The sequence below is a fragment of the Gouania willdenowi genome, chromosome 15 (genome assembly GCF_900634775.1).
Source record: "Gouania willdenowi chromosome 15, fGouWil2.1, whole genome shotgun sequence".
NCBI classification, from domain to species: domain Eukaryota; kingdom Metazoa; phylum Chordata; class Actinopteri; order Blenniiformes; family Gobiesocidae; genus Gouania; species Gouania willdenowi.
This window is the reverse complement of record NC_041058.1, coordinates 35,247,566-35,261,914: the sequence shown is the minus strand read 5'-3', so window position 1 is coordinate 35,261,914 and position 14,349 is coordinate 35,247,566. Positions and strand designations below refer to the sequence as shown.

Below are 14,349 nucleotides of genomic sequence, written 5' to 3'. Positions count from 1 at the left end.
ACACCCAACACTAGTCACAACACCCCAACAAGATGCACAACACACAACAGAGGTCACAACACACCAACAATAGGTCACAAACAACACCAACAATAGGCACAACACACCAACAATAGTCACAACACAACACAATGATTCACAACACACCACACTAGTACAATCACACCACACACCAACAATAGCACAACACACAACAATAGTCACAACACACCAACAATAGTCCACAACACACCAACAATAGTCACAACACACCAACAATAGTCACAACACACCAACATATCACAACACACCACAAATAGTCACAACACACCAACAACAATAATCACAACACACCAACAAATTCACAACACCACACAATAGTCACAACACACCAACAATAGTCACAACACACAACAATAGTCCACAACACACCAACAATAGTCACAAACACACCAACAATAGTCAACACACCAACAATATTCACAACACACCAACAATAGTCACAACACACCAACAATAGTCACAACACACCAACAATAGTCACAACACACCAACAATAGTCACAACACACCAACAATATTCACAACACACCAACAATAGTCACAACACACCAACAATAGTCACAACACACCAACAATAGTCACAACACACCAACAATAGTCACAACACACCAACAATATTCACAACACACCAACAATATTCACAACACACCAACAATAGTCACAACACACCAACAATATTCACAACACACCAACAATAGTCACAACACACCAACAATAGTCAACACACCAACAATATTCACACACACCAACAATAGTCACAACACACCAACAATATTCACAACACACCAACAATAGTCACAACACACCAACAATAGTCACAACACACCAACAATAGTCACAACACACCAACAATAGTCACAACACACCAACAATAGTCACAACACACCAACAATAGTCACAACACACCAACAATAGTCCACACACACCAACAATAGTCACAACACACCAACAATAGTCACAACACACCAACAATATTCACACACACACCAAACAATATTCACAACACACCAAAATAGTCACAACAAACAAATAGTCACAACACACCCAACAATAGTCACAACACACCAACAATAGTCACAACACACCAACAATAGTCACAACACACCAACAATAGTCACAACACACCAACAATAATCACAACACACCAACAATAGTCACAACACACCAACAATATTCACAACACACCAACAATAGTCACAACACACCAACAATATTCACAACACCCAACAATAGTCACAACACACCAACAATATTCACACAACATACCAACAATAGTCACAACACACCAACAATAGTCACACACACACCAAACAATATTCACAACACACCAACAATATTCACAAACACACCAACAATATTCACAACACAACCAACAATAGTCACAACACACCAACAATAGTCACAAACACACCAACAATAGTCACAAACACACCAACAATATTCACAACACAACCAACAATAGTCACAACACACCAACAATAGTCACAACACACCAACATAGTCACAACACACCAACAATAGTCACAACAAACCAACAATAGTCACAACACACCAACAATATTCACAACACACCAACAATAGTCACATACACACAACAATAGTCACAACAAACAACAATAGTCACAACACACCAACAATAGTCACAACACACAAACAGTATTCACAACACACCAACAAATTCACAACACACCAACAATAATCACAACACACCAACAATAGTCACAACACACCAACAATAGTCACAACACACCAACAATATTCACAACACACCAACAATAGTCACAACACACCAACAATAGTCACACACACACCAACAATAGTCACAACACACAAACAATAGTCACAACACACCAACAATAGTCACAACACACCAACAATAGTCACAACACACAAACAATAGCCACAACACACCAACAATATTCACAACACACCAACAATATTCACAACACACCAACAATAGTCACAACACACCAACAATAGTCACACCACACAACAATAGTCACAACACACCAACAATAGTCACAACAAACCAACAATAGTCACAACACACCAACAATATTCACACAACACACCAACAATATTCACAAACCCAACATTTCACAACACACCAACAATAGTCACAACACACCAACAATAGTCACAAACACACCAACAATAGTCAACACACCACAATTAGTCCACACAACACACAATAGTCACAACACACCAACAATAGTCACAACACACCAACAATAGTCACAACACACCAACAATAGTCACAACAAACCAACAATAGTCACAACACACCAACAATAGTCACAACACACAAACAGTATTCACAACACACCAACAATATTCACAACACACCAACAATAGTCACAACACACCAACAATAGTCACAACACACCAACAATAGTCACAACACACCAACAATAGTCACAACACACCAACAATAGTCACAACACACCAACAATAGTCACAACACACCAACAATAGTCACAACAAACCAACAATAGTCACAACACACCAACAATAGTCACAACACACAAACAGTATTCACAACACACCAACAATATTCACAACACACCAACAATAGTCACAACACACCAACAATAGTCACAACACACCAACAATAGTCACAACACACCAACAATAGTCACAACACACCAACAATAGTCACAACAAACCAACAATAGTCACAACACACCAACAATAGTCACAACAAACCAACAATAGTCACAACAAACCAACAATAGTCACAACACACCAACAATAGTCACAAAAACCAAACAATAGTCACAACAAACCAACAATAGTCACAACACACCAACAATAGTCACAACACACCAACAATAGTCACAACACACCAACAATAGTCACAACACACCAACAATAGTCACAACACACCAACAATAATCACAACACACCAACAATAGTCACAACACACCAACAATAGTCACAACACACCAACAATAGTCACAACACACCAACAATAGTCACAACACACCAACAATAGTCACAACACACCAACAATATTCACAACACACCAACAATAGTCACAACACACCAACAATAGTCACAACACACCAACAATAGTCACAACAAACCAACATAGTCACAACACACCAACAATAGTCACAACAACCAACAATAGTCACAACAAACCAACAATAGTCCACACACACCAACAATAGTCACAACAAACCAACAATAGTTCACAACACACCAACAATAGTCACAACACACAACAGTATTCACAACACACCAACAAATTTCACAACACAAGCAACCAATAGTCACAACAACCCAACATAGTCCACAACACACCAACAATAGTCACAACACACCAACAATAGTCACAACACACCAACAATAGTCACACACACCAAACAATAGTCACAAACACACCAACAATAGTCACAACACACCAAAAATAGTCACAACAAACCAACAATAGTCACACAAACCAACAATAGTCCACAACACACCAAACAATAGTCACAACACACCCAACAATAGTCACAACACACCAACAATATTCACACACACCAACAATATTCACAACACACCCAACAATATCACAACACACCAACAATAGTCACAACACACCAACAATATTCACAACACACCAACAATATTCACAACACACCAACAATAGTCACAACACACCAACAATAGTCACAACACACCAACAATATTCACAACACACCAACAATATTCACAACACACCAACAATATTCACAACACACCAACAATATTCACAACACACCAACAATATTCACAACACACCAACAATAGTCACAACACACCAACAATAGTCACAACACACCAACAATAGTCACAACACACCAACAATAGTCACAACACACCAACAATAGTCACAACACACCAACAATATTCACAACACACCAACAATATTCACAACACACCAACAATAGTCACAACACACCAACAATATTCACAACACACCAACAATATTCACAACACACCAACATTATTCACAACACACCAACAATATTCACAACACACCAACAATATTCACAACACACCAACAATAGTCACAACACACCAACAATAGTCACAACACACCAACAATAATCACAACACACCAACAATATTCACAACACACCAACAATAGTCACAACACACCAACAATAGTCACAACACACCAACAATAGTCACAACACACCAACAATAGTCACAACACACCAACAATATTCACAACACACCAACAATATTCACAACACACCAACAATAGTCACAACACACCAACAAAAGCTAAATGTGCTGGTTTTTGGATAGAGTCTTAAATAGATCTGCTGGAGGCTCCAGAAGGTCAGTGTTTTCTACCAGGGTAACCTCTTTCAATTTGCCTGAAACACAGTGTATTTTATTTTGAAAATAATCCCCCATTTTCCATTGAGTTGGGATCTTTGTGATTGTGTTGTGGCTCGTTGTTGTTGTGTTATGTTGTTGGCAATTCTGGGCCACTGTTTAGATGTGTGCTCTACAGTGTCCTTTAACCCTGTGTGTGTGTGTGTGTGTGTGTGTGTGTGTGTGTGTGTGTGTGTGTGTGTGTGTGTGTGTGTGTGTGTGTGTGTGTGTGTGTGTGTGTGTGTGTGTGTGTGTGTGTGTGTGTGTGTGTGTGTGCGTGTAGGGATCGTGTCTCCTGTGTGTGGCAGACTGTACGCGACCACTTCTTCCACCTCTGTGTTCACGCTACTGAGAGCTGCTTCTTAGTGGAGAGAGCTGTGGTAGGATTACTGAGACTAGCTATACGTCTGCTGAGACGTGAAGACATTAGCTCTCAGGTACACACACACAGACACACACACACACGCGTTCATACTTTGGACTTGGTAAATGGACTTGATTTATATAGCGCCTAATCACCACTGAAACAGTCCCAAAGCGCTTTACATATCAGCTCATTCACCCAATCACTCTCACATTCACACACCAGTGGGACAGGACTGCCATGCAAGGCACTAGTCGACCACTGGGAGCAACTTAGGGTTCAGTGTCTTGCCCAAGGACACTTCGACACATAGTCAGGTACTGGGATCGAACCCCCAACCTCTCGATCAGAAGACAACCCTCTACCACCTGAGCCACGGTCGCCCGTGGTACACCTAATGATAAAAATTATACACAATTGCTCCATAAACACAAAATACTACAAATAGATATCTAAGAAACAGTCAAAACAGCAACAAAAACACACAAAACAACAAATATACAGAAAATGACTCCATAAACACCCAAGACCTCTACAAACAGGCAATATGCAATACTGCAACCAAAATACACAAAACAATGCACACACAAAATCAAAGATTACAGAAAAAATACACAAAAGAACAACAAAAATACACAAAAGAACAACAAAAATACACATAATAGCTTCAGACACAAAGTGTCAGCAAGGTTCACATACAAAGTAAAAACCTAAGAAATTTGCAAATTGACAACAAAAATTAGGGATGTAACGATTAATCGTAAGGCAGTTAAAAATCGATTCATAGGTATCACGGTTCACATCGATGCTCTGAAAATTGAATTGCAGTACTTTTTTAAACAGTAGAAGGCGCTATATACTGTATTTTTCTCATCTAAAAGTTTAGGTGGCGGGCGGAATCTGCTACTACTTTCTTTCTGGCAGCCTTCTACTCTTAAACATGTTCATAAATGATTCCTTACCCCTTTAGCACCGAAAGACTATCTGTAATATTATCTGTAAAAGTCACGTTTTTCTATTAGCTCTGTCTGCTAGCATTGCATCTCTTCTTCACTGCAAGAATATCTGCATGCCAACCGACCACTGGGTAACCAGCGCCCTCTGCTGGTTGGTCCAAACAAATATCTGATGTAAATACAGTGCAGACTGGTTTTTTTTTAAAGTCCAATTGTTAAGGCACAAAATACATTTTCAGTTGCATTTTTAGAAAGAAAAAGAACTATTATGCAGTTTTGCATTGTTTACTATAGAACCAGAAATTAAATTAAAAGGATTCTTCTTCATTTGGATTATTCCCGTATTTATTTCATTCAAGATTTATTTTTAGTTAAATTGCATTGTTTTGAATAGTTTATCAAGGGATTCTTTTGACATTGAAAAATAAAAGGAAAATAGTACAGTATTTTCTAGTTTTTTTTTCCCAAAACAATAAAGGAATATTTGTCTACAGACCCATTTTGTAAAATAAATCATGAGAGAATTGTATCGTGAACCCAGTATCGTGAATCGAATAGTATCGTGAGTTGAGTGAATCATTACGTCCTTAACAAAAATTGAGAAAAACGAATGTTATGTAAGTAACTCACGGACTGTAAACTGTGATTCACACATAACACTGAAAAATATAACAAATATTACCAAAATACACAAAACCACACATGAAAAATAAGAGAAAAATATACAAAAATTCCAGAAATAACTCCAGAAACACAAAATAAATACACAAAAAACTGCAAAAAATACACAATTGACACTAAAAAAACATACAAAATTACAAAAAAAAATCACAAAAGGAATTGAAAATCAAATATAAAAAAAGTAAAGCAAAAAAACCCACAAAGTTACTTCATAAACACACAAGAGGACTACGAATGGATATCTAAAAAATATGCAAAATAGCAACTAAAATATATCAAATGACTACAAAAATACACACAAAATGTATGAAATATACAAAAGTATAGCAAAAAGAGTCCAAAGACACACAGTGACAGAAAATACGCTTATAAAATAAATACCTAAAGAAATATGCAAATTAAAAATGATAGAAAAATATAACTGAAATTTAACAAAAACACAAAACAACAACAGCACATGCAAATGAAGAGAACAATATTTAAAATTACAACAAAAACACACAAAATGAAACAAAAACACAAAATAAATATTTGTTGTTTTCTGTGTCAGTGCTCTGATTGGTCGTTATTCTAATGCTGAGATCATGTGACCCCTGTGGTGTGTTTAGGTCCTCCTCTCTCTGCGTCTGCTGCTGATGATGAAGCCCCCCGTGCTGTCGAGGGTCAGTCGTGAGGTGTCCTACGGCCTCCACGAGCTGCTGAAAACCAACGCTGCCAACATCCACTGCACAGACGACTGGTACACACTCTTCTCTCTGCTGGAGTGCATCGGAGCAGGAGTCAAACCCCCCGCCTCCTTTCAGTTTGCCTCCACCAACAGTGACCCTGACACAGGTACGCACCTCACCTGTTCACTCACCAACTCTCATTGTTATTAACTTACACTTTGATCGTATGACCTGACGTCTACGTTTCTGTTATACAATTATTTCAGTTCCAAAAAGGTTTAAATGCTTGAAAAGATACAATATAAATGCAGTATATATTAGTATATATATAAATGCACTCATTTTAAATAACTGTTTATAGTGTGTCCAACCACGACATCTTTACAACATTTATTTATTCATCTGAATAATATCCACTGTTATCCAGGAACGTTTATTATTATTATTATTATTATAGTCATCTTAAAGATGGAAATCCTGGTTTTAATCACAAATAAAATGGGTTCAAAGTGACCAAAAATGGTGGAAAAGGTGGTGAAATGAGATTTCAAAAACCACAGAAATTGGTTAAAAGTTGCAAATTAGAGTGGATAAAAACAGACAAAAGTGGTGAAAAGGGCTTAAGAGTGTCAATATTGGCTTAAAAGTGGCAGAAATTGTGTGATGTAATTTAAAAGTAGGAGCAATGGGCATGGTAAATGGTGAATGTGGTTAAATGGCACAAATAAGCATAAAATATGGTGAAAAGAGGTTAATAGTGACTAGACCCTTTGATTGTTTGTAAACATTGTGACGTATTTTGTTGGGCGGAGCTTAGCTTGGAGGTCTTTGTTTTTCTGAGAATGAGTGTCCGCTGGAATTCTATAAAACTTAAATTTAATTCAATCTCCAATTCTGGAACCCAGACACACAACATGACGACATGACAAAGCTGTAACATTACCAGCCTCCAGTCGTTTCCTGTTTTTACCTCCAGCTAGAGTTGTGATGTCACTCATGACGTGGGCCATTAAGGGTCAATAATGTGTCAACATATGTGACATTAGGTTAACGTGGTAAAAAGGGTTTATAAGTGCTGAAAATGTCTGGAAAAATATGGCAAGAAAGAGTGATGAAAATATGTTAAAATATGGTGAGTTTGGTGTAGTTGCAGAAAAATTAAAAAAAAAAAAAAAAAAGCAAAAATGGGCTCAATATTCTTAGTTTTCTGAAAGCATTTGGTGACCGCCTCCCAGTGTCTTGTGACCCCAAATGGGGTCCTGACCCCAAGGTTGAGAACACCTGTTTAACATAAGTGACAGGTAGAGGGAAAAATTGATGTGAAGCATATTTTAATAATTATTAACTACGGTACGTATGTGTCAGACATAGAACTGTAACATGGTTCAACAGGTTTAATTACATTGTAATTGACAGATTTTATAGAATTTCCTTGACAATTACAATTACAAAGTCATTTGTCTGAACTCAGTTAAATTTTTTCAATTATCAAGTATGTGATTATAATTTGTGTGTGCGTGCGCGTGTGCGTGTGTAGGGGCCCAGTCTGACAGTGAGCTGTCCTCTCACCATCCCAGTGAGGTGACCTTTGACCCCGGCTACACGTCAGACTCTGAGGTTTACACCAAACACAACAAATCTAGGATCCCTCGCTCCATGACTGACGTGGACATGATGAGCAGCGGTTGGCTGGTGGTGAGGCCCCGCCCCCCTCACACACACACACACACACGCGCACACACACACACACACACACACACACACACACACGCACGCACGGTACAGAACCCTGACTTCACTCGTTCCTGTTTGTGCGTTGCCAGGTTGGAAAGGAGGAGTGTGAGAGTGTGAGTAAAGCAGCAGCAGCAGCAGTGAGCGTGAAGGCCCCGCCCCTCCACCACCCCCTGGTGAACCAGTACAGTCTGACCCTGGGCCAGGACCTGGGTCAGCACGACACCAAGTCCCTCCTCAAGTGTGTGGAGACGCTGTCATTCATCGTACGAGACGCCGCCCACGTCACGCCCCATAACTTTGAGCTATGTGTGAGAGCCATCAGGGTGTTTGTGGAGGCCAGCCTCAATGGAGGTAAGAGCTGCATTTTCATTGGTTCACAGCTCTCTGTGTTCTCATTGGTCCACAGCTTCATCAACATTCTGTAGTCCACTAACACCACGGTTGATGTTCAATTACAAATAGGGATGTAACGATTAATCATATGGCAGTTAAAAATCGATTCATTGGTATCACGGTTCACATCGATGCTGTGAAAATTGAATCGCAGTACTTTTTTTAACGCTATCCAGAAGTGTACGCGTCGGGCAGAATCTGCTACTACTTTCTTTCTGGCCGCCTTCTACTTTTAAACATGTTCATAAATGATTCCTTACCCCTTAAGCACCTAAAGAATATCTGTAATATTACGTGAATATCTGTAAAAGTCACGTTTTTCTCTTAGCTCTCTCTGCTAGCATAGCATCTCTTCTTCACTGCTAGAATATTTGCATTCCAACCGACCATTGGGTTACCAGCGCCCTCTGCTGGTCCAAACAAATATCTGACGTAAATCAGTGCAATGACTGTTTTGTTTTTTTTTTTTAAAGCCCAATGGTTAAGGCACAAAATACATTTTCAGTTGCACTTTTAAAAAGAAAAATAACTGTTATGCAGTTTTGCATTGTTTACTATAGAACCAGAATTTAAATTAATAAGCTTCTTCTTCATTTGTATTATTCCTTTATTTCATTCAAGATTTATTTTTTGTGAAATTGCATTGTTTTGAATAGTTTTTCAAGGGACTCTTTTGACAATTAAAAATAAAAGGAAAATAGTACTGTATTTTCTCAAAAAAATAAAATAAAGGAATATTACCACTATATTAATACTACAGTCCCATTTTATAAAATAAATTGTGAGAGAATCGTATCGTGAACCCACTATCGTGAATCGAATCGTATCAGGAGTTGAGTGAATTGTTACATCCCTAATTGCAACTCAGTTATGATTACTGTGACCTGCATTTTTGCCATTTACATACACTGTATTATTTTTCCCCTGTAAGTCAATTACAATGACTAAAATTCAATTACAATCAATCACTATTACTGATATTTTAATAAATAACTTGATTGAACGTAACCTTCCTCTTGTGTTAGCTTTCTGTTAGCATCTGTAATGCTAACCCATGTCTATAATAAGCTGATAGATTTATATATTTATTTAAATGTTAAAATGATTCTAAAGAGAAGTGACAGGTAGTGGGAAAAGTTATGTGAAACATATTTTAATAATTATTATGTGTGATAGATAGAACTGTAACATGGTTCATCAGCTTTGAGTTTAATTACATTGTAATTGACTGTTTTTTATAGAATTTCCATGACAATTACAATTGCAAAGTCAATTATCTGAACTCAATTACAATTCAATTACAATTGTAGCAGAGACAGATTGTTTTCAATTACAATGGTAATTGTCTTAATTGTAATTGTAATTGACCCCACCCTGACTCTACAGGTTACAGGAACCACGACAAGAAGAAGATCCATAAATACGACTCTAAGTCCAGGCTGAGGAGGAAGGGGAGGGACAAGGACGGGGGAGGGGCTGCACGACGAGGGGGGGGCAGAGCGTCCAATCAGCGCCTGTCACGCTCCCACAGTGATGATGAGGAGGATGAAGGTGTTCCAGCCAGCTACCACACAGTGTCATTACAGGTTAGTCAGGATGTAAGTACCAGATTATTATTATTATTATTATTATTATTATTATTATTATTATTATTATTATTACAGGTTAGTCAGGATGTAAGTACCAGATTATTATTATTATTATTATTATTATTATTATTATTATTACAGGTTAGTCAGGATGTAAGTACCAGATTATTATTATTATTATTATTATTATTATTATTATTATTATTATTATTATTACAGGTTAGTCAGGATGTAAGTACCAGATTATTATTATTATTATTATTATTATTATTATTATTATTATTATTATTATTATTACAGGTTAGTCAGGATGTAAGTACCAGATTATTATTATTATTATTATTATTATTACAGGTTAGTCAGGATGTAAGTACCAGATTATTATTATTATTATTATTATTATTATTATTATTATTATTATTATTATTATTATTACAGGTTAGTCAGGATGTAAGTACCAGATAATTATTATTATTATTATTATTATTATTATTATAGGTTAGTCAGGATGTAAGTACCAGATTATTATTATTATTATTATTATTATTATTATTATTATTATTATAGGTTAGTCAGGATGTAAGTACCAGATTATTATTATTATTATTATTATTATTATTATTATTACAGGTTAGTCAGGATGTAAGTACCAGATTATTATTATTACTATTACTATTACTGTTATTGTTATTATTACTATTACTATTACTATTATTGTTGTTATTGTTGTTATTATTATTATTACAGACAGCACCTTTGCTGCTAAAATCTAATCTTATTTTTAGTATTTAATACTTTTCCAATATGATGCAGTTTTTTTTTCAGCACAAATTAATTTTTAAACTTAACTCATGTGATGTTAGCTCAGGTATGTAGCATTAGCCTGCGCTGCTAACGCTAACACAGAGGCTAAATGAGCTGTGTGTGTGTGTGTGTGTGTGTGTGTGTGTGTGTGTGTGTGTGTGTGTGTGTGTGTGTGCGCGTGTGCGCGTGCGCGTTGTAGCTCCTGGACCTCATGCACACTCTACACACTCGAGCTGCCAACATCTACAGTTCATGGGCAGAGGAACAGAGACACGTGGAGACTTCAGGGAGGAAGATAGAGGCTGACTCTCAGACTCTGTGGAGCAGCTGCTGGTGCCCCCTGCTGCAGGGTAAGAGCATCGCACCCACATCTATCTATCCATCCATCCATCCATCCATCCATCCATCCATCCAGAGTTCTAGTTTAGATCAGGCACAAAAAATTCAGCCCGACCATAAACTTAAATTGTAGTCCAGAGCCCAAAGCAAACCCGACGTACATTATTATTTTATTGAACGTATTGCAGCTGGTAGATTGGTAGCTCAATGACTCGGGGGAAGGGGCGGGGCGTTCGTGCACACACTCACCACAGCCCTAAAGTATTCTAATGACGTGACTCCAGTCATTATCACAGTTTTACAGGCTTTAATGGAGGTCGTAGTAACAAACTAAAAACAAACAAACAAACACACAAAGAACCGTTTTACACTCACACTACCGTGGGAACAGAATTGTTCACTAGTCTTTCCCTGCTTACACCCACCCTTTCCCCAGCCTCCCAGCCAATCAGCACTCAGAACACATGTAAACATTGGCAGAGAAAGCTTACACGTAACCATGATGCCTTCACAGCCATGGGAAATCTCAGCATCAGTTAACCACTGAATAAACACAAGTGGAACATAACCAGAACATAGAACCCAGTCCGTTACAGTATGTAGACCAGACCGGTGTCACAGTCTGAGTTCACATCGGTCTGAGCATACGCACTACCAGAAAATGAATTTATGCTACTTCCTCTTAGCTTTTTTCTACTTCTGCTGTGCTGAGATAAAAAATGTCATTTCAAAGCTAAAGTTAAGGTTCCAACGCCACAAAGAAATGATAGACATGTTAATGGTTTCCATGGTGAAGGGAACGCCTTCACCAGACACCGACAAGAAGGAGCTCAGGAATCTCAGGTTCCATGCCAAGCACCGTGTCTGGGATACATCGTTTATTTTTTTTAAAAAAACATGATTTTAATATACATTGCAGTTAAAAACAGTTAACCTAATGTAACTTTATTTATTAAACCCAGTACGGGTACATCTCAGTACGTAGCAGTCACATACTGAGATTTTAAGAGGAACTCAGTACGATGTGAACTCAGACGTGACACTGGGTGGAGCACAGACCTGACTGAAGAACCAATCATATTTGTTCTCTGTTCTCCAGCAGCCAGTGAGGAATGAGCAAAATCAGCAAATAATATTCAGTGAATGTGAACGTAACACAACGCCATCAATATCCTGTCCCACTACTAGCAGAAATCACTTTAGAAATGATACAATACAGAAGTGTTTTTGTGTTTATTAATAAATAATATTAATGTAATGCAGTTGAAAATGAAGCCCAGCCTGACAGCAGAGCAGGAAAATGAGGCCTGAGCACAAACTCAGGTCAGGGTTGTGGGCTCAGGCCAAGAATCTAAACTCTATTGTTGACACACAGAAGTCACCTCCACATCTCCCCCAACCACACCACACCACCCACTCCACACCCCCCCCCCCCCCCCCACCACCCTTTCCAGCCCCCCCCCCTCCCCACCACCCCCTCCAGCCCCCTCCCCCCTCCCCACCCAAAGGCCATTCACTACATCTTCCTATATGTTTTGCATCATTTCCAGACATTATCCACACCAAATGTCACTCTCTCCTCAGCCACTCAATGCATACGATTGTGATGGTTGGTGAGGCCTATCATAAATCATTACACCATCATCATCATCTTCATCATTTGGTTTGATCTGATCACTTGAGTGTGTGTTACATTCTTGTTGGTTGTGTTCTTTTTTTGCTTTGTTGTGCTGTTTGAAGGCACTGCAGTGACGTGTGTGTGTGTTTGTGTGCGTGTGTTCTCTCAGGTATTGCGTGGTTGTGTTGTGACGCTCGTCGTCAGGTTCGTATGCAGGCTCTGACCTACCTCCAGAGGGCGCTGCTCGTACATGACCTGCAGACACTGGACGCTACAGAGTGGGAGTCATGTTTCAATAAGGTGTGGAAGGACACGCACGCACACACACACACTTCGGTTTAATTCCATCCAAGTAATGATCTTCATAACGTGGACCATCATGATGTAGTAGGAACATCTCTGTTAAACGTGCGCTGACTGAAACCAGATCCATAAACTCTGCTCAGATGTATAAATACAGATGCTCTGTGAGTCCAGGGTCAGTTGGTTTGTTTACAGACAAGCGTTATCACAACTTCCTGTTTCAGTTGCTTTTTTTGATGAAAGTGTTTTGGCCGAAAACCAAAATGCACTTTTAAGCCATTTTCAACCGAACATTTTCTGTAGCTGGAATTTCCGTACGTCACTAATTTACAATCGTCCAGTAGATGGAGATGAAAACATGGAGCAGCTTCTCCTGATCTTTGTGACTCATCAAACCTTTGACTCTGGAGATGTTCTTTAGGTTCTAGAAGATGTTTTAGTGATTGATCTGATCACATCTGAGTCCATCAGTTCAGTTTATTAACCATTTACAGTAAAAACACATT

General features: G+C 38.3%; 1 protein-coding gene across 3 annotated transcripts in view; it reads left to right on the top strand.

Annotated features, from left to right (window-relative positions):
* The window catches only part of gbf1 (golgi brefeldin A resistant guanine nucleotide exchange factor 1), a 164,048-nt gene that overhangs the window by 138,711 nt on the left and 10,988 nt on the right, over positions 1 to 14,349 (top strand). For 2 of the 3 annotated variants that reach the window (XM_028467806.1, XM_028467808.1), the window contains 7 exons: positions 4,678 to 4,831; positions 7,004 to 7,229; positions 8,601 to 8,758; positions 8,887 to 9,148; positions 10,577 to 10,788; positions 11,783 to 11,933; positions 13,710 to 13,840. In XM_028467806.1, coding sequence (XP_028323607.1) covers positions 4,678 to 4,831; positions 7,004 to 7,229; positions 8,601 to 8,758; positions 8,887 to 9,148; positions 10,577 to 10,788; positions 11,783 to 11,933; positions 13,710 to 13,840 — 1,294 coding nt within the window. The remainder of the gene's footprint in view (positions 1 to 4,677; positions 4,832 to 7,003; positions 7,230 to 8,600; positions 8,759 to 8,886; positions 9,149 to 10,576; positions 10,789 to 11,782; positions 11,934 to 13,709; positions 13,841 to 14,349) is intronic. The other variant, XM_028467807.1, reaches the window with a different exon arrangement.